Source organism: Urocampus carinirostris, chromosome 9 (genome assembly GCF_059441175.1).
Source record: "Urocampus carinirostris isolate Australia breed hairy pipefish chromosome 9, RoL_Ucar_1.0, whole genome shotgun sequence".
In the NCBI taxonomy this organism is placed as follows: Eukaryota; Metazoa; Chordata; class Actinopteri; order Syngnathiformes; family Syngnathidae; genus Urocampus; species Urocampus carinirostris.
Genome location: NC_142357.1, coordinates 29,511,465 through 29,537,923, shown reverse-complemented (window position 1 = coordinate 29,537,923; position 26,459 = coordinate 29,511,465). Strand labels below are relative to the sequence as shown.

At 38.5% G+C, this 26,459-nt stretch overlaps 1 protein-coding gene across 5 annotated transcripts in view; it reads left to right on the top strand.

The window, feature by feature from the left end:
- pdlim7 (PDZ and LIM domain 7) overlaps window positions 1-26,459 on the top strand; it is a 50,074-nt gene continuing 23,615 nt past the window's right edge. For 4 of the 5 annotated variants that reach the window (XM_088343447.1, XM_088343446.1, XM_088343443.1 and 1 more), the window contains exons 1-4: window positions 1-137; window positions 7,918-8,016; window positions 20,509-20,660; window positions 25,896-25,923. In XM_088343447.1, the coding sequence (XP_088199573.1) occupies window positions 7,921-8,016; window positions 20,509-20,660; window positions 25,896-25,923 (276 nt within the window). In that variant the 5' untranslated portion in view covers window positions 1-137; window positions 7,918-7,920. Of the gene's footprint in view, window positions 138-4,709; window positions 4,866-7,917; window positions 8,017-20,508; window positions 20,661-25,895; window positions 25,924-26,459 lie in introns of those variants that run through there. The other variant, XM_088343444.1, reaches the window with a different exon arrangement.

The window sequence follows — 26,459 nt, the reverse complement described above, 5'->3', positions numbered from 1 at the left end:
CGTCACTACACCCAATGGTAGGAAACTACCCCCGAGGCTTCCTCTCGCATCAGCCGAAAGGAAGTTTGACTCTTGGGCAGATTTTCCCGGCGTCATCCGGTCGACTGCCGCTGAAGTAACACGCAGAGGAATTCGAGGTGAGGCAGCCAAAACAAACCTACAATGCCTTTTCTTTTTAGTTGGCATTTTACTAACTTTTGTTGTACTTTTGCTTGTTTTTCTCGACGAGTTTCATTGACGGCGACTAACTTCGAACGCTCGGGAAGTTGGCACAAACTTGTGTTAAACTTTTCATTTTACGAAAAAGTTTCTTCCTATCGCGTCTTCGTTAAAAAGAACATTTATTGACGCCTTGGAAAATTTAAATTTGAAAAAGTGTTAGTAAAGCCTTAAAATGCCGAAAATGTGTAAAAGCCTTCGTAGTAAAAGGGGGTAGTCGGGGGGTGATCAACGTGGTGCCCGCGGGCTCCAGCGTGCCCCATAAGAACCCCCGAGTAACCTGCATTCTGCTTCTAAAAACACCTCACCAGTTATGTGTCATGGTAACCTTCTAGGACATTTTATTCTAACTAGCATGTGAAATCCTTGAAACGATCAGTGTCTTTGTAAGTACTTCTTTAAGTATATTTCATCTCATCTCATCAGTCGTACCGCTTATCCTCATTAGGGTCGCGGGGGGGGCTGGAGCCCATCCCAACCATCTCCGGGCAGTGGGCAGGGGACACCCTGAATTGGTTGCCAGCCAATCGCAGGGCACACAGGGACAGACAACTCATTCGCTCATTCACACCTAGGGACAATCTGGACCGGCCAATTCACCTGAAATGCATGTTTTTGGAATAAATTTATTTTATATACTTACACACGTATGTATGTAAATCACTCACATGTTTTAGTGGTTGACTGAGCTTATTTTTACCCCCATTTCATATTTACAACTTGGTAATCACATACGAGTGACATAATGGCATCATAGTAGTAACGTAAGTTGTTATTTTAGGTATGCGTATTTGGTGGCCCTTAATGCTACTCTCATACATACCAACCTTTTGACATTTAAAAGAAGTAGATTTGATTGCATACTCTAGTTCTACGCGCGTAACACAATCCGTTTCATGCATATTAAAATACAAACGACATGTGCTTGTGTATACCCAGCAGTGGCAAACTTCTACCAAAATGGAAATAGAATACACAAATTCATGTACAAAGACTCTCTTCAAAATACAGCAGCCGTACACTAAAATACTAGTCTTGAGTCATGATTTTTGTTGTTTTGATCTAAAAAAATGGGACAGTGTGTAATATTCAGTAAAAAAAACAATATTAGGCAAAAATACATGAACTATCATACCCGTTAATTTTTATTAAAAAAAATCACAGGGAAAGAAATGTGTATTTCTTTTACATCGTGAAATCCCCACTTAGGTCCCCGCTTTGTTTGTCCGGCAGGATGCCGCCACGCTGCGCCGCGTATCAGACAACACAGTGCCATCTAGTGGTCAAATATTACACATTGGGGCTTTATAATCGGTCTGCATTTTTAAGGCGAAAAAAGCGCTAGTCCAACACATGCAACCGAAGTGTTGGTGAGTATGGAATGTCAACCATACAGGATCCCTTTAGATTTTAAATTGGATTCATTACAAAAGGGATGAAAACTGACATTTAATACAAACTTGCAAAACAAAGCATTAGGCTGAAGTCCGTTCGCATAGGGTACAAAATGGCCATTGAAGACCCTCTTGTTCCGTCGTCTGCTACAAGCCACGTGAACTCCTCTTTCCCATCTCATCTCATCTCATTAGCCGTACTGCTTATCCTCATTAGGGTCGCGGGGGGGCTGGAGCCCATCCCAGCCAACTCCGGGCAGTGGGCAGGGGACACCCTGAACTGGTTGCCAGCCAATCGCAGGGCACACAGGGACAGACAACTCATTCGCTCATTCACACCTAGGGACAATTTTGGACCGGCCAATTCACCTGAAATGCATGTTTTTGGAACGTGGGAAGAAACCGGAGTGCCCGGAGGAAACCCACGCAAGCACGGGGAGAACATACAAACTCCGCACAGGAAGTCTGGAGCTGGATTTGAACCCACGACAGGTTCCCATGACATGAACTGTGCCGCACAAGCGCTAACCACTGCGCTGCCGTGCTGCCACTCCTCTTTCCATTACGCTTTTAATGTATAATAATAATAATAATTTCCTTTGTATTGTCATTCTTTGTAACAATGTACACAGAACGAAATGTCGATACACCTGACCCGTTGTAGCGAGCCGATGCAGCCGCAGCCAACAGAGGGCGCCGCCATTTTACCAATGTTATAAGTCTTAGGTATGACTCGGCCGAGGCGCGAACCAGCGACCTCCCAGTCTCAAAGCGGGCGCCCTATTATGTTTACGTTTTTTAGCGTCATCAATTTTGTTAGCTTCCTTTTAATCGTTTTTCTGGGGCTGAGGTTTTGGCTTGATTACTAACTTTTTCTCCATTTTTCTTGTGTTCTCTGTGCGTCTACTTTGGAAAATGATAAGCAAATACACGACCTCATACCGCTCGGGAGAGTCCTGAAGCACGAAGTTATTCGTTGCAGGCTTCTGATTGGCTGCAGAGTATGCAAATTGCCAAACAAACCAAAATTCCGAAATTTCCAAACCGAACGAATATTTCAAAATCGGAATAAAGAAAACGTTTGATTTGAAAAAAAAAATCTTTCATTTTTTTTCTCTCGAAAAAGTCGTCGGGCAACCGGGTGGAGACGTTTTGTAAGTTATACTCCCAACGTAAAAGATGCAGACCGGGCAGATGTTATTTCAGACACTGCATAAAGAAGAAATACATAATTCAACTGAAAATGTTGATCTGATGCAAAGACCGCTTATGCCAAGTTGTGGCCAGTATTATAAGTGAGTCGCTTGCAAAATTATATTATAACATTATGTAATAAGAGATTAGGTTGGTACCCAGAGCCTTAAGACGTTGGCAGTGACTGTCAGTTGGCTGTCAAAAATCGAGGGTTGGTTAGAAAATCGTATTATATGTTTGCAAAACTTCCGCGACACGGTTCTAAACTCAAAGGTTATATTTCAAATTAGAATTGTCTTCATTGGGATTTATAAAAAATAACATAGTGAACATTGTTTTCAATGAAATTAGCTGTGGCACTCCAGACTAAACATGTAATAAAAGAGAAAATTAAATACGAAAAATATCAAGATGAATCTGTGAATTGTTTATTATTTAAGATATAGTTTCGAAAAAGGAAAACGAGTTGAGTTGACGAAAAATGACAATATATTTTTGTCTCATATTTTTATTTATTTCAAAAAACACTTGAAAAGGAAAAAGCAGTGTGTTTAAAAAAAATCAGAAATAATGCTTTGTATAAAATCTGTGCTGTAAATAGTTTATGTCTTAACATATTTTTTTCTTTTAAATGTTGGAAAAGGCAAAATCACTATGACGCTGTAAAGGTCGGCTTTAGAGCTGCAACTATCAATTATTTATTAATCAATGAATCTGTAGACTATTTTTTCCGGTTATTATTATTTTCAAAAACAACACATTTTTAATTTCCTCTAAATATTTGTCTTTTGGACGGATAGAAAATAATGCACAAAACAACAGAATATTCTCTAATATAGAACAGTAAAAAATTCAAGTGTTTGTCGAATAGCCAAATAATAAACACAAATACATATGATTTTATGTAATACACCTGCAAGTATATACTTTTTTTATAAAGTGTAAAAAAGGAGGCAGCATCACTGAAGAACGCGAGTACTATGCTAGATGTTATCTTATTGTACATTGAATGCCTTTATACTGCACTTTCAGTTGCATTCCAGTGTCTGCAAAGTGCTATATAAATTGATTTAGATCAAGATTACCTCGTTCATCAAAATATGGTCTTGGAGCGCCCGCTGTCGGACAAAGTCCTACTGCAAGTTTGGCGGATCAATAGGATGTTCAATGCACTCTTATTTGCAGCGAATTAACATGCCGAGTGCTCCATAAATTGCACAACTCAACAAATGATGAAATTCATTGCCAATGCTTTTAATAATCAATCGGCCTTATCGATTCCTTGTTGCAGCCCTAGTAGTCTCTTTAATATCATGTCTGTTTTTGGTATCAGTCTGCACGTGTTTTATAGGATGAATTCAACATAATTACCGCCTAGAAAAACACCTTTTTTCTGTGTTTCAACAGGAGGTGCGTTTATTTATTTGATTGGTCCATGAGCTTTAATAGAACCCAGACAACTATTTGAGGAAATGCAGTATTAGAATTAGTCAATAAAAAGCACAGTGTATTTAATTTTAGCGGTTGTTAAACTGCAATTGTGGGCAAAAAAAGTACTTTTAAATATTCATCATCCCCTTTAGGATTGAGATTATGGTTCCTCTCCAAGTGAGTCCATCTGTTGTTTTAAAGGCTCGATGTCATGTCATAATTGCCGGTTCAGTTGCATTGTGCTCTATGTCGCTCAGAAGGAATGCTGTGTTTTCACTCACGGGCCTTTGGCTGCTCCACAAGCTTGCAGACCCCCCTCTAAAAACGAAAAAAAAAAACAAACCCAACCTCTTAGTTCAACTTAACGGTCATTTGTTAGAATACAGTACTGTCAGTTGACGTCATTCCGTGCATCACCCCTCCTACCTCCCTGTGCCTCGAGGGTGTTGGGCTGAAATAGTTTGGTGTAGTTTTACATTCCTTATATAGCCTCTGAGGAGTGCGCAGCGGCTACAAAGTTTAGGGGGTCGGCTTTGCCAGCAAGAGAGCGACTCTGCTAGCTCGAGCTTTTGACATTTTCTAGCTTTCTCCCAGGTTTGGGCCACAGGCCGGCCCTTCCGAGACGAGGTAGGTCCGGTAATACTGCCCGAGGTGTAGTGAGGCGCGGTAGACAGAGTTTAAAGGTCAGGTCGGTAGGGCTGCAAGTAACGACTATTTTATTAGTCAAATAAATAATCTTCTGTCCATTTTTTTATTATGGGCAAATAAATAATATATTGAAATTTCGTAAACATGTTTAAACTCTGTAAACAAAAAACAGGCTCTTTAGCAGCAGTAGAACAGGCATTAAAATAAAGTAATGGTCATTTTTTGAAGTACTTTCAATGGGAAACCGCAAAGTCTGTAACAAAAGTACCTCATTAATCTCAACAGTTTGAAATCAAAAGGTTTTAACGACTGACGTCTGTTGTTTTTAGCGTTTTAACGACTGACTTTTGTTCTTCGCATGTTGTCAAAACCGTTTTGGCTTAACGTTACTTGAATCTTACCAAAGCGAATCAGATTCTGTTTTGCCCAACTGTCCGACGTGCTTTCTTTTGAAGTGTTAGCGAATGACCGAGGTACTGCCATGCTATGCAAGGTCTGCTTTGCCAACTTTGCAGGTACTTATGTTATCTTTTTTTATTCGCCGTTTCCATGCTGAAATGCTACCAAACTTTAGAAGTTTTGGTACTTGTACCTGAAGGTTGACGCCGTCATTTTTGTATGTTACTGCTCGAGACAGAGATGTCATTGCGCATGAGCGACTCTCTGACTCGTTTATCAGGCATCATGCTCAATTTCTCTTTTATAGCGAAATATATGCGTGTAAAATGTGCAATCAAAACTGTATTGGCTTGAACGTTACTTGAATCTTAACGAGGCGAGTCAGAATCTATTTCGTTCAACTGTGCGACATGCTCTTTAAACGTTCGTGCGTCACCCAACTACCGCCATGATGTGCAAGGTCTGTTTTGCAAACTTTGCAAGTAGTCTTTTTATTCTCTGTCTTTAAATGCTCCAGACCTTTAGAAATTATAGTACGCATAGTAAATGCTGACGCTGCCATTTCTGTATGTTTACGATACTGCTCTGGACAGAACGCACACATATACAACTTTCAGCAGAGATTAGAATAATGTAAGATACCACTCTCTGGTTGGAAACGTGTCCGGCAACAATTAAATTAATTGTTGACTATTTTCATTATCGATTTTTGTCGACAACGTTGACTAATCGTTCCAGCCGTACAGTTCGGTCACACAGCTGTAATCGCACAGCCCCCCGTCTCGAGTTGCGCTCTCAAAATTGCTTTTGTTGTTAGATAGCTTGTCAGCCGATGTCGGGGACTAGTTTTAACACAGCTGCCCTCGCTTAATAACACCGAGATGGATTATGTGAACCGTTTCAGAATGCCAAAAGGAGTTTTCATTTTGCAAGCCGGCCAGTGTTCCACGATTACACGGATTATTACACGGGTTATCTTTCAATGAAATGTGTTGACTGCGGTCCGTGTTCTATTGAAATTGGAGCTTATTGGTAAATGTCACTGCTCTTCCTTTTATGCAGTAGATTTATGATGACGGTGTCTGGGTCTATTTGTGATATCGCACTCAATATATGAAAGTCCACTACAGGTCCTTGCAAAAAAATAAAAAGATAGCTAGCAAATAATCTTGTTTGTGTGCAACTACCAGAAATTATGTTTCCACAGTGCAGTTGTTAGCACATTCGCCTAAAACGCGAGTGTTCTCCGATTCGAGACCGGGTGGAAACATATGTTGGCCTGGAGAGGGATTGGCGCGACCAGGCTGTACTTGCCCAAGACACACCACGGGAAATGGTGCCCTTATCATAGTAGTTGAGGGATCCAACCAACCAAGATAGTATATAACAGGGGTTGGGAATTTTCTTGACTTTAAGAGCCATGAAACCAAATATCAGTTTTTTTTCAGTGAGAGCCAGACTATTAGAACAAAATTGAACAAAGCCACTAAACCTGATCTCCAGACCAGAGCTAATTCTTCAGTGAAACTTATTTCACCGTGTGATGTTTTCATGAAATATATGGAATAATAATGCATAGCGCCTGTGTCCCATTTCAGCAAATGTTCCACCAAAAATGTCTTCACTCTCCTTTAGTTAAGACCATTGCACTTCCTTATGGAACATCATTTATGTCATGAATATTGGTTGCAAAACACGGTGGAAAGCAATGTTGTTTATGTGGAAATATGTATAGGGTTTGTACCTTGTCGCGTAGTTACAATTTTAACCTTTGGAATCGCAACATTCGACCTCTATTCTAAATGTTAATCCTTAATATCTTTGAAATCTACATTCTTCTTAAAAGTCCTCATGCACATTGTCGATCATTTGTCATTTTATAAAAGAATGTTAAGTATTCACACGAAAAAATATCCAGGAAATGGACAAAGGCAAACTTCATACATGCATGATTATTCTGATGCCTCTCGTTGGCTAAGAGACATGCAAAAAAAAAGATAACTTTTTGATATTTATTCTTACCACTAATATAAGTGGAAAACACTGCAATGCTCATGCTATTAGTGGTAGAAACATGGTTTTGCACTCCCGCTCTTAGATAGATAGATAGATAGATAGATACTTTGTTCATCCCCGAAGGGAAATTCACATTTCCAGCAGCATCCCTGAGCTGAGAACAATCGAGAACAATCGAAAATAACACGGGAGCTGCTGGAGTGGCTGCCATTCGTGACGGCGCCGGAAGAAAAGATTCAATTTGAATCATTTACAAACAAACAAACAATTGAATCATGTACAAACAAATGCATCAAAATATATTATCTCCAAGCCAGATCTCATAAAAAGAGCCACATCTGGTTTGCGAGCCATATGTTCCTGATCCCTGGTGTATATTGATTTTAAACACTGAGAATAAGTCGAAAAAAACCCCCAAAACATTCATGTCAAGACTATATTCTCCATCGTCCCCACAATGTAAATTATATCGCGTAGGGCTTTCCTCCTAGCAACGGTTTGCTCTCAACATCGACGTTGCCTCAGTCTATCGATGGTGCAACATTTAATATCCTGCACAGCGTTGGCGGCCTTTTCCAAGGAATTCATTTTGTTGCTTCTTTTGTCTATCCTTAAGGCTATGAACGTGTACTCTGTAACCCTTAGCGGCCCAGCGCCATGGGGTTTCCGGCTGCAGGGCGGCAAAGACTTCAGCATGCCACTCACCGTGTCGAGGGTAAGAAATTTTGTCTGCATTTACATGTATTGACATTTTTGGAGAGTGGGTCTTTTCTGTGTGTGCATAGATCTGTGTTGAAGGTGCAAAAAACAATTGATCAACAACTAATGTATAAACAAGTACATACAATTTTAGAAATGTTGAATCGTTAAGATACCCATTGAATTCAAAATGATTGAAACCCCAGAATTTTAGCTTCTAAAACAAAACATTCACCAACGTATTAATTGTTTTTCATCATACAAGACCACAATTGATAACCGACATTTTGCTAATGTTAGTCCCAAAATGTATTTTAATTGGCTAAATCTTATGTTTTTTTTCTTTTTTAAAATTCCTTAATATTGGCCAGGCCTCCCGCTTGGGTGTTACTGTTTATTTATTCATGAATTTATTTCAACATTAGGTGTTTTGGGGGTCCTTTTTAAAATACATTTTTGGAGCAAGATGTTTTGGCGTTGATTTCAGCGATTATCTTTTACTTTGAAAGATTTTCTTAGCCAAGCTAGTAGTTCAATTATCATGACTGTTTCGTTTCTGTAATTAATTTTAAGAAAAATGACTGGTTTATACTACACGAATTGAAGCTAAATCCCTCCTAGTTTTTAAACAATCGATAGAATGATCAAACATTTAATAAATCACTTACTATTATTGTTTATTGTAGCTCTGCGTGTGCTACAAGTTAGAATATATTTATCTAGTAATCTCGGGAGAATCTGGTATACTTTTGGTAAAGATACATTGATGTAGAGACGCTGCTCTACTCAAAAACAAAGTAAGTTGAATTTGTTCGTAAGTTGCTTCAGTGTTATATTTTGTATGGAATGTATGTTTAAAGTCTACATAAGTTTGTTTAAGGCTTGTATAAGTAACGTTTGTTGTTTTGTACTAAAAAATAAACATTTCATAAAATAATTTGCTCTATAAAGATAAAGTTAAGATTAACTTACTTTTGGAAGATGCGCTTCAAGAGGTCCTCCTCTGTGGTAAAAAGTGGCCGAAAAAAAGCGTTCGGACCATTTTCTCAACCGCATAAAGCGTTCTTATTCCACTTTCATTTCAAAAGAAACGGCTCGCCTCTTCTTTACACTTTACACCAACCATATCAAATGGATGCACGAGATGGGAAACAATACAAATGTCAAAGTTCTTGACGCGTTGGAGATAGTATAGACATAGACGATATAGAATGTTTACACACGAACTAAGAATATGAAGCAGATTTTTTTTCTTCCGCGTGGATTCCGAGTGCTGAGTGACCTCTCACAGCGCCACACGTTGGTAGTGGAGGAAAAAAGCACTACAGTAATGTCCTGCACTCGGAGAAAAGTGCACACAATACAAAATCTAACTTACAGCAATGTCCGGATATTTTTCGACATCACGAAGAAAATGTTCGTATCTACCGTTTTACGTAAGTCGAATGGTCATAAGTAGGGGAGCGACTGTATGTATGTGTGTTTATCCATGTGTCGAAGCCATGTGAATAGCAAATCATACCTCCATGAAATAGAGGATTCAAAATCGACCAACTGCTTGCACTAGGTTGTAAAGTTATACCCTGCCCTGGCACACTCCCATTTAGTGTTTCAGGGTTTTTTTTGTACGCCAAACCAAACATTGGCAACTTCTTGCATCAAATTGTTTGACCATGGGAGGCAAAACGCATACACAGTGGCTGACATAATCCCTCTTCACTGTGTTGTTTGGCACTGGCAAAGCAGTTTCAGATATGCCATTATGCCTTATTTGGCATTTTTTGTGAGATTGTTCTTGAAAAGCTCGTTGATGTTTGCCCCAGAATTAAAACGGAGCTGCTTTATTCATATTCCATGACTCACAATTCAAAGCAATAAGTCTACTGCATGATAAACAGTCATTGCTAAACAAATCTCGGACCTTATGTATTTTACTACAATTTGCTTTTATGAGTTTCCTTTTTGAGCAAACCGCTCAGGGAGAAAAGTGCAAAGAGATCTCTGCTGGTAATTTAGAGCTATAACTACTGATGCTTTTGTGTGCTCACAAAGTACGTTATCAGTCTTGACCTGACCTTAATCAATCATTTCAACTGTTTGCTTATTCTGTTCTTGTTAACAACACCACTTTGGCAGAATGCCAGCTATTCTGTCCACAAGGAAGCATTTCCGATTTATTTTATTGGCCTCTTATACAGTGCAGGCGGCTGAACAAGCAATATCCTTAGTATTAATGTGACATTCCATCCTTGGTAAATTTCAAGGACACGCTGACATCTTTTAGACACCTCACGAGTGACCGTCTTGCAAATAGCATCTAACCTGGTATTGACAAGCGCTACAGGCACTTTCCAGGCCTTATAAGTGCACAACGGCTTGCCTGCATTCCCGTTTTCTTTGCGGTTGCCAGAAAGGCACAAGCTTGTAAAGGGTCACGTGCTCACACAACAATGCAGTAAGCCGTGAGTCACACGATTTTGTAAGCCGGGTGCCGTCGAGGTGTAACGTCAACGATCTTGTCAGTGCACGTTTCCTTTCTGCTCAGCTTCGCATCGCTTAACTAAAACGTGATGTTCCCGATGAGGAGACTCTGTACATTTGCATGCAGGGAACCAAGATATGAATATTCCTGATACAGCAATCTTTTGTTCTTCAAATAACGTATAACTTGATTGTAAAATTACAATGTTATGAATATTCTTACCGCTTTATGGCACAACGATATGGACACAATCCACTTTACTTCACGTGATTTTATTTTTTTCTGGCAATTGTGGAAAACTGTGTTTGCTTTCTGGTCAGCAACCCAATTGTTGAAAGGGCCATACAGTATTGGACCAAAAATAAAAACAAAAATATATGTCTGGAACTGCAAAAAATTAAGACTTATACTAGCCTTTTAAGGAAGGTAATGCATACTGTGTTTATATTTTCATTATTTGGAAAAGGTGAAGAATATATCCTGTTTACCAGGGAGCCAGTAGGGAGTGGCACGTGGCTCCAGAACAAGATAAGCTGTCAAGAAGTCCAACTTTGTTGGTGATAGAAAGCTTTTTCCTCTGCCTTTGGGTGCTTCTGTCTGTCCAGAGCATTTTGTTGATATGTTGGCTTTTGTACAACGCAACATCATTGATGCGCAGGAAGACACAAGCAGAAAAGGGGCGGCGAGACGGTTTAGCCAATCAGAATCCAGAACACAACGCATGACAAAAATATGTTAAGTAGCGAAACCGCAATAAGTAAACCATAAATTAGTAAGGGATTACTGTACTTGTGTTTTGAAAAGCAAACTATTCCCACATGGTAATCAAAATATGCTCTTATTCAATTTGCTACCAGATTTGCAAGGAAGATTACCCAGTGATTCTCTTCTCGCTCCCAGCTAGACCGACAAGAAAGAAAAGATTTGATGATTCGTCCTTTTCCAAACAAGGATTTTGGGACTCTTAAAGGGATTTCTGTGCAGACAGGCACGACCAGTCTACCTCCATGCTTGTAGAGGTTAAAAAAGGGTCGAGTAGTCTGTTTTAAAAAAAATAAAATCTTTTTAGCTTTAGTAGTTTTCTAACCCTTCTGGCTTAGGAGTTATAAAGTTGTGACAAGCTTTCTTTGGAAGTGTTTGCTCCCCTCATGTCAATAAAAAGTGAACAGTAAATCTCACATTGGCAGAGGATGGCAATTCCTCTGGCACAGAGTTCATTTGGGGTGGTCTCTGTTTTCTGCCGGTTGGTTGCTGAAAAGTATCTAAAAGCCAGACAGGGAGTCTAAAAAGATGAACCAATGAAGAAGACGAGGAGTAACGTAAAAAGGCTCAGTTAAATGCTGAAAATGACTGAAAGTGACAGCTCACTGATAGATCAACGCCTTGAAGTGTTTTTGTTGCATAAAGGTGACATGGGAGTTGTTGCTCGCATGGATAAATTTGCTTGTCTATGCAGTATTGCTTCATTATAAATCGTAGCAATAGACCATTATAATGTGTATAGGGATGGACTATGGCGAAGTGTTGAAAGCATTACAGAGCTCCAGTAAACTGGTAGTTTTCCATGTTCTTTAGGGCACCCCTTTGCTTTCCTTCCCCTCCAGGTTTTGAGCATGGGAAGCTCTCTCAGCATTCCTAACATTTTTCTCGCATCCACCCTGTCGCTGCCAGTAGACAATCCCTGCCTCCCTTCTGTGTCTGATGTCTCACAGGCTCATGTTTTGTCAACGTTCAGTAATGATTCATATTTAAGTCATGTTGATTCTTTTTAAAAAATGGGTATGAGAGGTTTCAGTACAGGGCATAAACAGTGATTTTTCATTGATTTTGTGGATTCTTAGGGAACAAAAGCTATGCAAGGATATATAGTATGTTATAAAAATATTCAAATTATTTGTTCGTTTTTAGTCCGCATTTGAAGGTACGAGGTGCCAGGTGCCTTTGTAGAAGATTACTTGTACAAATACAGTATATAATACAGCCCTTAGTAAAGATAAAAACTTTACTAATAAGCTCTCAATAGTTTCAAAAGATCAAATAACAATACATCTGCCCACATTTTAAATGCATATGACTTAGTTCACCTTCTGCCAACATTATTTTTCACTATGAGAAAGAATAAAAACAAAATTGGGTTAGTAGACCAAAAAAGAAAACTCGAATCAACCAATAACAGAGAAATACTCGGCACATACCGTATTTTCACGACTATAAGGCAGACTAGATAGATAGATAGATAGATAGATAGATACTTTATTCATCCCCGAAGGGAAATTCACTTTTCCAGCAGCATCCCTAAGCTGAGAACAATCGAAAATAACTGAGAACAATCGAATTCTCCCCCATAGGCGAGGTGGTCCGTGGTGTATGCTGGCATATATATACCGGCGTTTCTTTTCCTAACCAGTGTATCAATCATCATTTGAATCTGTCACTATTGGTTTAAGTTATTCGGAGCTAAAGAAGGCGGATCCTTTTTAGCATTTCCAGACTCGCATAGGCTAAAGCAGGGCAAAACGAAGCCTGCAATTGGCTGAAAAAGATGTGAATCGCATGTATGGTTGCTCTACGGCCTGGAGAAAACATTTTTTACCACTGTAGTCTGTATTTGTAAACATGAATTATGGGGCTAAACAGAAAGCTAGCAAAAAGCAATGTCCATCGATGCAGATGCTTCTCGGTGGATTTTTTTCTTTTATTTGTCGGCAATACTGCATGTTTTGGAGTGTGTAAATATTTCTCACGGTCGGATTTGCTACACTCACGGTTATGAGGACCATGCTTGCGTATTGTTATTGAACGTGATGGCTGTAAGACGACTTTGGTGAGCTGCCACGGCTTTATATTTTCCCAGCATCTTGTTTCAGACTGATCTTGAATGTTTCTGTGATGAGTCTATTTTTAAATTTGATTCAATTCAAAGTGTTTGTTGTCATATGCACAGTAAAGAACCACGTTTTCCTGCACAATGAAATTCTTACTTTGCTGTCCATACAGTGGCCAACAAAATATAAACTAAGAAATGGTTGGCATTTCTTGAATCCCAAGAGTTTAACCTTCCTAATGATATGTGGAATAACGTATTTGTGTGATTGGTGACATCGTATAGACACCGTGTCCGTACGTGTCTGAGACACGTATTTGCTTCTTCGCAAGCTGTCGGAATGTTAAGGGGTTCCCACTGTAGCGTCCTATAGTCCGATGCACCTCATGTATGGACAATATATGACAAAAAACTATTATTGGGGCGGTACGCCTTATTACCCGTGCGCCTTTTAGTCGTGAAAATACGGTAAGTCTTTGCCAGGGAAAAAATTTATACTTTGTACTCTATACGACCCTTTGTTTTGTTTTAATATGAGGTTCCATTGTAAACACTTCAGAACCCAGGGGAATTTTTACCCTTAAAGAAAGAAAAGATTAGTGTGCTTGTTCCTTCTACTCTACTATTAAAAGAAAAACAAAGACGATAGGAAAAGCCAGTAAAAACTTGCTCTACCTTTTTTCAAGAACTGTCCTTTTACACACAAGTAGATTTTCCACTAATAGAGACTTGCTTTGATTTCCTCAGAGAAGTTTGTTTTCTGCGCTAGTGTTTAAATGGAAATTCAATTCTACAAACTGTTTCCAGTAAAGATACAGAATAATTTGTGGTTCTTTCTTTGTAGTTTATATCAAACATCAGATTCATATCACTCCGCAGCTTGGTAATGCAGATTCCCTGAGTGTCCAACCCAAAACTCTGATGTCATGCTTCCATTAATCATCCATAATATCTTTTATCCTGTTCAGAGTTAAGGAAGGAAACTCAAGTACATCCCAGCTGAGTTATAGCCAGGGGCGGGGTCACCATGATGTCATTTAAATGATATTTCGACAGATTTATCCATCCTCTTAATAGGGATTTTGAACTTCCATCAAACCTTTTCAGACACTGAAAAATACCGGCTTTAAAATTTGGTCCTGTAAGCCGTGAGTCGAAAGTTTACAAAGTGTAAAATGTAGTTGCCTCAGACCCTTGTTTGTGCTTGGCTATTTGTTTTTTTATTGGCAAGTTTTGTGCCTTCTCATGGGGATTTTATAAATGGTTTGAAATTGGACATAAATGGTGTTCTGTGTTTTGGACGTGGGTGAATGATTCTCAGCTGGAGAAAAAATATGTCTGATTGTCTCGATAAGCACAGTTTGGAGAAAATGTGTGGGTCTATTTTGTTGGGGTATTCGTGCATAATTTGGCCTTAAAACAATTAAACAAAGAGAAATAATTTTCTGTTCTTTCAAGGTAAAACAACACCCTGTGATATTACATTACTCTATTTTTAAGTGGCGATCACAAAGTGAAACTGCTGTATGGTGTGGTATAGATACTAATGGTTATTAGCTAATGCATTCCAAACCCCGGGTACCCCATATGAAAACTACAAAAACAAAATAGTATATAGTAACTAGTAGGTAATACTTATATAGAATATAAACACATATTATTAAATAACATTATGATACACATTTAAAGAAAAAATAAAATTGTGTTTACCTTTGAGTTTTGAGCTGGTCAAGTGGAGTAGTATATGGATACAGATGGGGAGGGGGTGGCCACCAGAAAAACTGAAACAGATTTTAAAACTACCACTTGCGAGGATTGTCATGCTATTAGAAAATTTCCTTGCTTTAGAGGCCTCCCTGTTAAACCAGTCCCGATCATCAATTGGTTACAGGGATGCAACCGAGCAAGGATAGCCATCCGTGTGCCTTTTTTGTATTGTAATCCTTGTTACAATGGTTATCATGTGTCGCCTTCTCCCTTTGGTATATCTGTAAGCATTTAGACCTATAGCAAATGACCTACAGAAAGTTGGGACCACAGTAACAAAGGCTACTATCAGTGACACAATGCATTGCCAGGGACTCAAATCCTGCACGCCAAGACGTGTCCCCCTGCTGAAGCCAATACAGGTGCAGGCCCCTCTGCGGTTTTCTACAGCATTTGGATGATCCAGAAGAGGACTGGTAGAATGTGTTATGGTCAGATGAAACCAAAATCCAACTTTTTGGTAGAAACACGGGTTATATATATATATATATTATATTTGGAGGAAAAATAATACTGAATTGAATCAGAAAAAGAACACCATATCCACTGTAAAGCATTGGGAGTGGAAACATCATGCTTTGGGGCTGTTTTTTCTGCAAAGGGACTAGAACGACTGATCTATGTAAAGGAAAGAATGAATTGGGCCATGCATCAAGAAAATTTGAGTGAAAATCTCCCAGCTGCAAGGGCACTGAAGATGAGACGTTGCTGGGTCTTTCAGCATGACAATGATCCTAAACCTTTAGCTAGGGCAACAAAAGAGTGGCTTCGTAAGAAGCATTTCAGGGTCCTGGCGTGGCCTATTCACTCTCTACATCCCAACCACATAGAAAATGTGTGAAGGTCCGTGTTGCCCAACGACAACCCCAAAACATCATTGATCTAGAAGAGATCTGCATGGAGGAATAGGCCAAAATACCAGCAACAGTGTATGAAAAGCTTGTAAATAGTTTGGCCTCTGTTATTTCCAAAAAAGGGTACATACCAAAGTATTGAGAAGAACTTTTGGTATTGACCAAATACTTATTTTTCACTATTATTTTCAAATGAATTATTTAAAAACAATTTTTGTTCCACATTGTCATGGTTGAGGTATCCTCCTGTTGACAACTACATGCCTCTCTAATATTTTCAAGTGGGAGATGTTGCGCAATTAGTGGTTGACTGTATGTAAGGTAACTTCCAAAAATACTCTTACTGTGTTAACCAGACAATTAAGCAACTTACAAGGCAAGAGTGCAGTTTCTTTAGATATGGCTTCACAGTTGGGGTAAACTCCTAGGAATTTCTGTCCTAGATCTTAAACCTATGTTATTTAAACATTTTGCTAAAATGATGTGTGTCCTTCTGCGCGCCATCTGTTTCCTTTTTTTCTTTTTATCAGTGAACACATGGCCCGTCGTCGGAAATCGAGTGTCGGGAGGAAATTACAGATGATGTCACGTCAATAAGCTACTACAGAGACATGAACGTCTCACTGCCACAGCTGGATGTGTCTAGATCCTTTCGCTTTGCATCAGCGTCTGACATGTCAACCATCTGTTTTTAGATCAGCGCCCTTAAACCTTCTCTCCTACGCTTGAGGAATAGCAGCCTTGTTAGAGGGCTGAATCAATATTTCAGTACCCAACTGATGGATTGCCTACAGGGGGCATGTCTCCCACGGCGGGTCGACTGCAAATTTCTCGCCTTGCAAACAGAGTAGCGTGGTTTTAAAGCCAGTTAATGTAAGGTGTTTCCACCGCGCGCAGAGGTCTTGCGCTTAAAGGTTTGGTTTCTTGTTTCTCCGAGGACTATTTATGGATTTGTATCAGCTGTGCCGTGCAAGCAATGTTGGTCCAGACGGTCCCTTAGCCCCCAGATAGCTGTGGAAATAATAAAAAATGAGCCAGGGCTGAGTTACTTGGCCAATATACCTGCAGTCATGAAATAAAATTCAGTGTGGAAAAATAACAAGCCAAGCGTTTTGAAGACCTTGCACATTGAGTTGCTCTTGAGGCTTTGAAAGTTGATCTGTTTGCAAAAACCTAGGCAGCTCTATTTTGGTTTGGGACCAATCTGATTAGAGGATTCTTTACTCTTAGTGATATTGTCAGTGCTATTGACGACTTAAGACATCAAACACAAGGCTGGCAGTAAATAAGTAATTTATTGTAGTTGTGAGCAAACATATATCACTGTTGATACTCCTACATCTAAGCTCTTTACTACACATTATTTCGTAAGTGCATGTAACATGGCTTTCTACAACATGTATTTTTACTGTCTTTCGACATGTATAAACTGCTGGGCATATAATGTTTCCACCACTTCCACCCCCCTCCCGAAACTAACCAAAGACCTTAGGACAGCTACTTTAGGTGCAGCCTTCTCAAATGAGGGAACAGCTGCAGTTCTGAACCTGAGCCAGGAGCACACGTGTCTTTTTCCTGACAACAAATAACCTTTTCTCTCAAAACAATCTTTATAATTATGCGGCAAAGAAAAAGGTCATTTACTATGGTTACGTTTAAACGTAGCGCTCGCTAATAAGCACAATACATTCACATGTATTCTTTAACTTTTTGATAGAAAGAATCTGATCAGTAACAGATCTGTATCGATCAGGCTAACCAGCTTCAGTTTTGGTTATGTGTATCAGATGGGGAAAAAGTGGTATTAAACCATTCCCATCTATTATCACTTAAAGAAGAATTAAGTAAACAAAAGCTAAACATTGTTTCTCATGAAAATCTTGTTTGAATATCCATTTCATTATATAATCCAACAATATTTGTATTTATTTAGTCTTTCACAGATGTGTATACCTTTTTAAGTTGATTGAGTAATTACTGTAAGCTAAATTACGTGCTTCGGAAGGCATAATTTAAAAAGTAGAACACTCAAATTGGCTAGCTCATGTTCTTATTCCTATGCATGTCTTAAAGTTAAAGATATTTTGTATTTGTATAATATTTCAGTCAACCACCAACATTTTTCCTCACCCCGCTTTCAATTTCTCCCAGTCTAGATTGTTGGCATTGCACTTTTATAATTAAATAAATAACTTCTACATTTTTAAGTAATCAATTGAACTGGAACAGACTTCAGTGCGAATTCATTGCCATACATTTACCCATTAAATACAAACGTCTTACTATGGGATTATATGATGATGATGGACAAAACAAGGGCATAAACACACAAAGCTTTAATTGCTAAATAAATGGAGCTGAAAATTGCAATAATTCAGCGAAGACTCTATTATTTTTGGAAAGATGCTAGTCATTTCATTGAAACATCCACACTCAAAGGACATTGGGTATACAAGCACAAGCTAATTGGATCCAATTGAGGAACTTTATTAGAAAATTTGCAGTGCATGTCATGACGATTACAACCCCAATAACAGACATTGTTAAATCAACACCTGTTCGACTGTCAATCAAACAATAAAAACATAACATTAGAATTTGCTTCCATTAGATCACATAAGTAAATTCCAATGTAAGGAGTTTTTATTTGTTTTAGTTTGCAATAGCTAAAAGTTCACAAGATCAAAAAAGGAAGTTCAAAATGTGTTTGTTACCAGGAAATCTCAGTGGTTAAGCAGACACTTCCTCCTGTTAGAATATGTCAAAATGTCAATCATTATTATTTTTGCTATAGTTTACTTGCTCTTTTTGAGTGCATCACTAAGAGGGTAATCAACAGTTATTACAATTATGTTTTACTTGCCTATAGAAGAATTCCCTCAGAACTACGCATTTTGTCTTATTTTTAGCTTGATGGAGCTGTCAGCGCGTTACAGACATCACCTCCCTCCTCACTTGCACAAGTGTTTACGTCTAATGCGCGGAATCAAAGCAGCCACCATGATAGCTTAGCTGAACATGGCAGAAAAGTATTGATCCAACTGCTGAGTCCTTTGAGCTTGTGATGAGCCAACAGTTGCGGGGATCCGTGACACCGGCGAGTAATCCTAATGGGGTTTTGCCTGAAATCCCGGGCTAGGCTTTCTTATCAGATGCCACTTTGTACTTCACTTATCAGTGCATTTGACACACGCTCGTGTTTCATTAATCCGCTTGGCCAAGCTGACAGGGACTCGACTAAACCTGATTTGGCGTCTTATATTAGAGGTTTGAGTGGCGACGGTAGGCAATTCTAAGGAAATTATACCTAGATCATTAACACTCTTTCTACCTGGTTCGAACAAGACTGCACACAATTTTCTCAGCCCGGAATGATGGTGGCATTTTATTTTTCTAGGAGTGTAACTGGTCAGACGTACCTGTCTGTTTGGAAATAACGACATGGCTCTTCCAGTAAATTTTGCGTATTGTGTGTGCCATGTGTTGGCTGTCTGGAGCTTTCAAGATGTGCTTTCATCATCTGTTGGCACATCTGCAGTGAATCATATGATGACTGATGACATCATGTGATGTCTTTAATCCCTCCCAGTGCTGAGTGAGAGATCTCTCCCAGCAAGTTTGACTGTAAACACTCCATGAGTCGCTCATGATGTGTCATTAACAAGTATTAAATCACTGTCAGCCCTACATGACTTTTTGCGTCGATTTTGAGGTTTGACATGCCCCCTGTTGAGCTGGTCATAAACAAATGATATTCTGGTCTGTAGTTGTGCTTAGTCACCATTATTTCCAGCTGAAAATAGAGATGACCATTGCGGTGTCAAGGGTTCTTTTCTTCCCGAAAATGGAAATGATTTCTGTGTGGAGGACGTCACAACCTAAACAATCCTTTTGTTTTCTGACTGCGTTTCCATAAAAATACAAAATTAAAGCTAGCCTTTTTTCTATTCTTTTCATGTGCCTTCTGTAAAACTGTTGGTAATTAAGTCTTGCTAATTTCTGTTGCAAACAATTTTTGGAGATTTTGGTCAGTGATATTAACGACTGATTATATAAACCCTAAGTTTGAAACGGAAACTCTTACTGTAGTCTCAATTCTATGCACCTTTTAGTCCTGTGTATGAAAAATATTGTTTTGGGGGTGAACCTTATAATATGGGAAATAGGGTATTTATATGTGCCTGTTTAGTGCCAAGGGCTACCTGTTTGGTATGAGTTTTTAAAATAATAAGTTATGTTATTACTATGTTTTAAAATGTTATTATGTAACTACCTGATTGTAACTATGATATTAAGTGTTGAAATAGATTCTTTCAACCACTAAAACATCAAGCCTGTTAAAAATGTAATGGAAAATCACAATGACCTATTCTATTTTAAGAACCAGTCCTTGGCTACCTGGTACCTGAGGGTACTGCGCTTGTGACCCCCGCCTTGTGCAAAGTTAATTTACCATTCAGGATAGCAAACTTTAAAGGCACACAACGCCACTTACAAGGCGTAGGCGACTTGTGATGTGAAAGTGCACAACGGAGATTATTTAGAAGTAGCTCAAATCTGTTCTCTCATTCTTTGTTGCAGCTGACACCAGGGGGAAAGGCAGCTCAAGCTGGCGTCGGGGTCGGAGACTGGGTGGTCTCGATTGATGACCTTAACTCTGAGGACCTGACCCACGTGGAGGCCCAAAACAAGATCAGAGCGGCGTCCTCCTCCCTCACTCTTACTCTTAACAGGCAAGTTTGCAGAAAAAAATAAGCAATAATGTATGTACTGTACCTGTCTCATTAAGGTGCAAACCTAGAGTGCGTTTAAAAGATTGAGCAAGTGTTCCTAAAAAAAACATTAGACCCACACATGATAGTGAGGTGCAATTCCAATTAAGAGAAAGACATTCGCTACTAAGAAAAAAAGTGTTTCTTTAAACAAAGTTGGTTGCAGACAAAATCGTTTAACATCTTCTTTATATCCTATTGCACACTTGTCATATGCATCATTATGCATCATTGACAAGTGCTGCCAGGGCCTTTGTCCTTTTCCACCTATGGTTTATAAAAATACACCGCATATAGAGTAATACACTTAGTGAAAGCTTCAGCCAGAAAATGTTTTTACATTTTCAGTCACTTTAATTAAAAGTGGTTGACCTTCACACAAGCAGCACTTAAGAATTACCCACAGAGATTCTGCCAAGAAGTTCTGACTGATAAAGTATCTCTTTAGAGTGCAAAGGGAAAATGATTCACAGGGTGCCTAATTAAAATAGGGGGGGTACAAAAAATTTGAACCATCCACCCAAAAGAAGATGGGTTGCTTTGAGGATGGGATAAAATGAGAAAGTATTGACTTGTCAAGTCATAAACAAGAGCTGCTGAGGTACTGTCAGGAGACTCATTTAGATTTTGTGATTTTGCTCCCATAAGTTCACATGCGGATAACACAGCTGCTGCTCAGCCAATTACCCCCCTCCTCACCCATCTCTCTTTGGGTTTGCATGCCAACACACTTGGGCTGATGTGTACAAATCTTTCATTATGATTCCCCTTGATTTTCCAAACAGAAGAGCCAGAACTTTAAACTTTGTCAGCCTAATTCACTCAAGCATAAAATCCAAATACAGGAAGCCCTCAATTTGACATGTTCAACCTCTGATGTTTCATGTTTAAGCCTATGCTTGTCCTGTTCATCATTGTTTCTACCACTGTTAAAGATAAGAGCATTTCCATTTTACTTATAGTATAATCAAACCTAAACTAAAGTATTTTGCAGACTAGAATTTATGAACATAATTTCGGTTTGGAGAGGCTCACAACTACTGTATTAACTCCGGAGCTGCATCGTACTGATTAATGTTCCTTATTTAATGTTCGCATGAAAAATAAAACAATATTTTGCACGAGTGTGTAATGCTGCTCAGTAATTTTAGTCTGCTGAGAGCTTGCACCATTTTCTTCTTCTCCAAAACAGACTGCAACTTTTTCTCTGCTTAAAGTGACATCTTTTTCGTTGAAAAGTATTTCAGTGTTTATCAATAATTTTACCATATTGCTTCATGTACACTGGTGCAACTCTTATATGTATACATGTTTATGTGTACTGCATATATGTACGTGTATACTGTGTGTATGTATTATAACATAAATCTTTAATTTCCACTTTGTGAATTCAGCCTTTCACATGAATTTGGGTTAGATCTAAAGAAGTCATTCATAAATGGAGGGCTTTTCTTTGTAGGTCCCAAAAAGGGAATTTAAAGTCAAATTTTAAGGGTCGTTTTCATAAAATATTTAAGTTAATTGAACAGCTGCACAATAAAGCTATAAATATAAACAACTTCAAGTAATATTATCATGATGTCTTACAAGTAAAATTTGTAGGAATGTCTGTCATAACTTTATATGGGGGAAAAAGAGGCCCCAGAAAACTTTCTAAACACACATATCGAGAGGCAAAAGGTAGGAGGGTAGGACTCTAGTGCCATTTGTCTAATGTAGTCAGCTGGGAGTCCAAACTTGGGGAGGCAAACCAGCAACGTAAAGATCCAGTATGTTAAATCAACATATTTCCCTTTGCTTGTTATTATTATTAAAGATGAAGAGCGCCCAATCTTGCTGAAATGTTTCCCAGAGCGAAGTTGTTGCCAGTTGTGTTTGCTCGTACGTTGGCTGCAATCCATTCCTTTTTTTGTGCTGGCCGGCAGAGGAGGGCAGCTGCACGCTGATGAGAGATGGCTGCTTTTATTTGCTCGTTTAACGTCACAGATAACCTTTTTCATCAATTGGGATCAGAAAGGGGTTATTCTTTCAACATAATTTGCCAAATGGAGAAACAGAAAATTGTTAGAAGTTGAATTTATGCGTGAACACTAATCCATAAAATTGTTATGATAATCTGAAACGATCAATTTTGATGTCTTATTTTCAGTGTTGTACACATTGTTGAAAATAACATTATTTGGTTACAGTTTCTACTTCCTTCATTTCAAAACTAGTTGTGTTACGCCCCAGATTACCTACACCCAAAAGTATCACGTTACTCTTAAAGTAAATATCTAGGTACGAAATAGAGTATATACTCACATTGAAGCCGCCCCCCTAAAACTCATTAAAATAGCCGAATAATAAAATAAATAGAAGAAAACTTGTTCACCAACCTGTAGAAGCGTTGAGGCCTTCATATTTCTTGGCCTGCAAGCTAACAGTCCATTTTGACTTCGGTCTTCAAACCACTTGAATATTTTTTTCTTGATTTCTGGGTAATTTCCAAGACATTTTCTGTTGGAATGGCATTTGCAAAAATAATTTACAATGAAAATACCAAATCATACCTCCCCCACAAACTACTTATCATCCGCTACTGGTGACACATAACCAAATATGCGCATGAAAACTGACCCCTTGATTTCAGTTTTTTATTTTATAGTTGTAAATATGGATTAGAGCAAGAAAATCAGAATATCAAGAGGGAGAAATTATGTGTTTCTTGTACAGCGCCACATAACTGTATTTAGTTGTATTTAGTCTGTAGATATAAACATCCCAGCCTTGCCCATTAGTTGTATTCAGCGTGTTGCTGAGGATTTTATTAACTTCATTAGCATAGGGGAAATGACAAATTTCAGTAGACATCGTGATCCACAGTCTGGATTTTGAAAAGTAGCTGAGTAACTCCCCGTTTTGTAACGACAGTTAAGTTGCAAAATTTTAATTGATAACATTCTACAGTGTGTTACAGGAACACGTTCCTTTGTAACTCCCAACACTGCTTACTTTAAAAACATCCAAACTTTTGATGAGCCAAGTTTGCATCATGCAATTAATTGATGCGTGAAATGAGGTCGAATGATCTCATTGAGCTTGTTTCTTCTATTGGCGGGTCAGACTCGGTCCAAGTGAACCCTTTCCTGAAAAATACAAATCACTTCTACATATTTCTCTCACTTGTGTCAAATAGCAACTGGAAGACAGTGATGACACATTTTCCCCCCTTTGCGATTAAAGCATTGCTCATCAAATGATGGGTTAGGACTGGGACAGCCGGCAAGCTCTGGCACTGTGAACGTCACATTGATTTGCAGACATGGCGGCGAGCAAAGACGCTGCTCACTGTATCTGTCGTCATCCTGTCTTCGCAGCTTCCTAATCAGGGCTTGGGCAGGCTAACGTAAGCGCTTGTCTGTCACCCTTTCTTTTGGGAAGCAACTCTAAACAATGTCTGTGACGTAGGTGCAAGATCTGTCTTCGGGAGCTTCGGGACATTTTGTTTTAGGTGCTTTGCAGTTTGGAAATACATATGTACTAATAGAAAATTGTGGCACTCTGATCATTGAAGGGATTAAGGTTGAAATGTGTAGAGGGTCACTAGCAACACTATTATAAGTTTGAACTATGATTTCTTTGTTTTTGTAATTTTCATGTGTGGGGTAAAGTTTTGATTTTTAACTTTGTCTTCCCTGCTAGGAAAAAATGAATAGGGGTATGGACTTAAAAGTTTTGGCTTCAGCTCACACCCTTTGGGCACATCTTTTAAGTCCTGTTTTGTTGTAATAAATAAAAAGCCACTAACATACAAACGTACTCTCATTCCCCTCCTATTTTGCCTCTTTTTTTTAAGGCATTTTATAAAAAAAACTTACATATTTGCAGGTGTATGGCATACAATTGTACGTATTTTTTGTTTATTGTAAAGCTGTTTGACTAACACTTGGAATTTTTATTGTTTTACCGAATATTCTGTTGTTTTGTGCGCTATTTTTCTATCCGTCCAAAACTTCAATATTTGAATAAAGGGGAAATTAAAATAGTGTTTTAAAAAAAATCTAATTCTTTGATTAATCGAAAAAATAATCGACTGATTCATCGATTATTAAAATAATTCCTTAGTCGCGGCCCTAATTAGAATTGTGTTTAATGTCATCATTTATATATATATATATATATATATATGTATATATATATATATATATATATAATCTTTATGACATTAATTAATGTACTGAAACATTTTATGCAATGAGATTAGACATTGAACCCCAGGGTAAAATATAAACACTTTGAAGAGATATGATAAACACTATCAGGTTTCATAGTGCTTAGAAAAACTGGCCTAAGTTATAATTATAATAATACAATCAAGAATAATAGTGCATTGTAAATAACATTCAGCAGCAGCATTTTAAGAAAAAAATATATAATTTACAATGTATTTGCGATTTTCTCGAGATCTAAAAATCATATGTGTTATAAATGCACATGCAAGATTAATAATCTTATATGTAAATCACAAATGTAGTTGTGGCTCTAAAATAATTACAAGATCAACACCGGATTTCTTCTTTTAATAGTACTGGAGAAACTGGAAAATAGGATTCTAAGGTCTTTAAAGAGAGCTTTATTTCGGCTATAAAACGGGCGTACGATCCCTGATTTTAAGTTAAACAAGGTTTATTGCCTTTATTAAATGAGTCAATTAATCTTTCCATAATTTCGCTACTACGATAGTCAAGTCAAGTTTATTTGTATAGCCCTTAATCACGGAGTCTCAAAGGGCTGCACAGACCACATATTATTGCAAACCACAGACTATTATGACACCATCCCCTGATCTAAAACGTACATGAGGGCAAATCATGCACATATATTGTCAACATAAAATATAGGTTATTCATATGCCATAGAATAGAAGTGTGTTTTAAGCTTAGATTTAAACATTTTCACTGAGGTTGCAGATCGAATCACTATGGACTTATTACACCATCCCCTGATCTAAAACCTCCATGAGGGCAAGGAACACCTCAAAACCTCAACACGAGGAAAATTAAGAAACCTTGAAAAGGGACCGCACATGATATGAAATACCTAAATCCACTTTGTCTTCTAAATGTAATTTCAGAATGGAACAAAATGCGTGTATTTTGTAACTGCCCTGTATGGAAGTTGGACTATGCTCATGCTCTCATTCTTTCTCCACAGGGCTGTCAAACTCGATGCAGAGCAGAAGGTAAGTCTTTATTCATCTGTCGTTTTCATTTACCGCATGTGCGCAAGTGGTTTGGCACATACTAAAATGCCTTTATTAAGCCTTGCCGTAATAGCTGCTTTCATTTGACCTGAACGGTGTGTGGTGTCTCTTTGGCTTTCGAGTAACGTGATTGGCTTGAGTCACCTGTCAAGGTCTGACTCCGTCCAGAGGCTGCACATTAGCCAAGCATCAGCGCCCCATCGAATCCATTTGGCCGATTGGAGTGGCGTTAACAATGCTTTGGAATTTCCTGCCTTTTATTCTTTGTGCAATGCCCTTGACACTCGACTGAAAGAGTCTGAAACATTTAGTTTTACCGTGGCGTCTCTTAAGAGCCACTCGGATCGCTGATTACAGTTTTAAAGCACAACGGTGTCATGAAGCGTTTTGTTATTAGAACGGCAGCTGGGATGGGGTGCGGGACTTGCACAAAGTCAACGCTGCATTTTAGCTGCGGTACTTTTCCGTTAGAGAACAACTATTGTAAAATGTATTTCATGTGGGGCTCTTTTCAT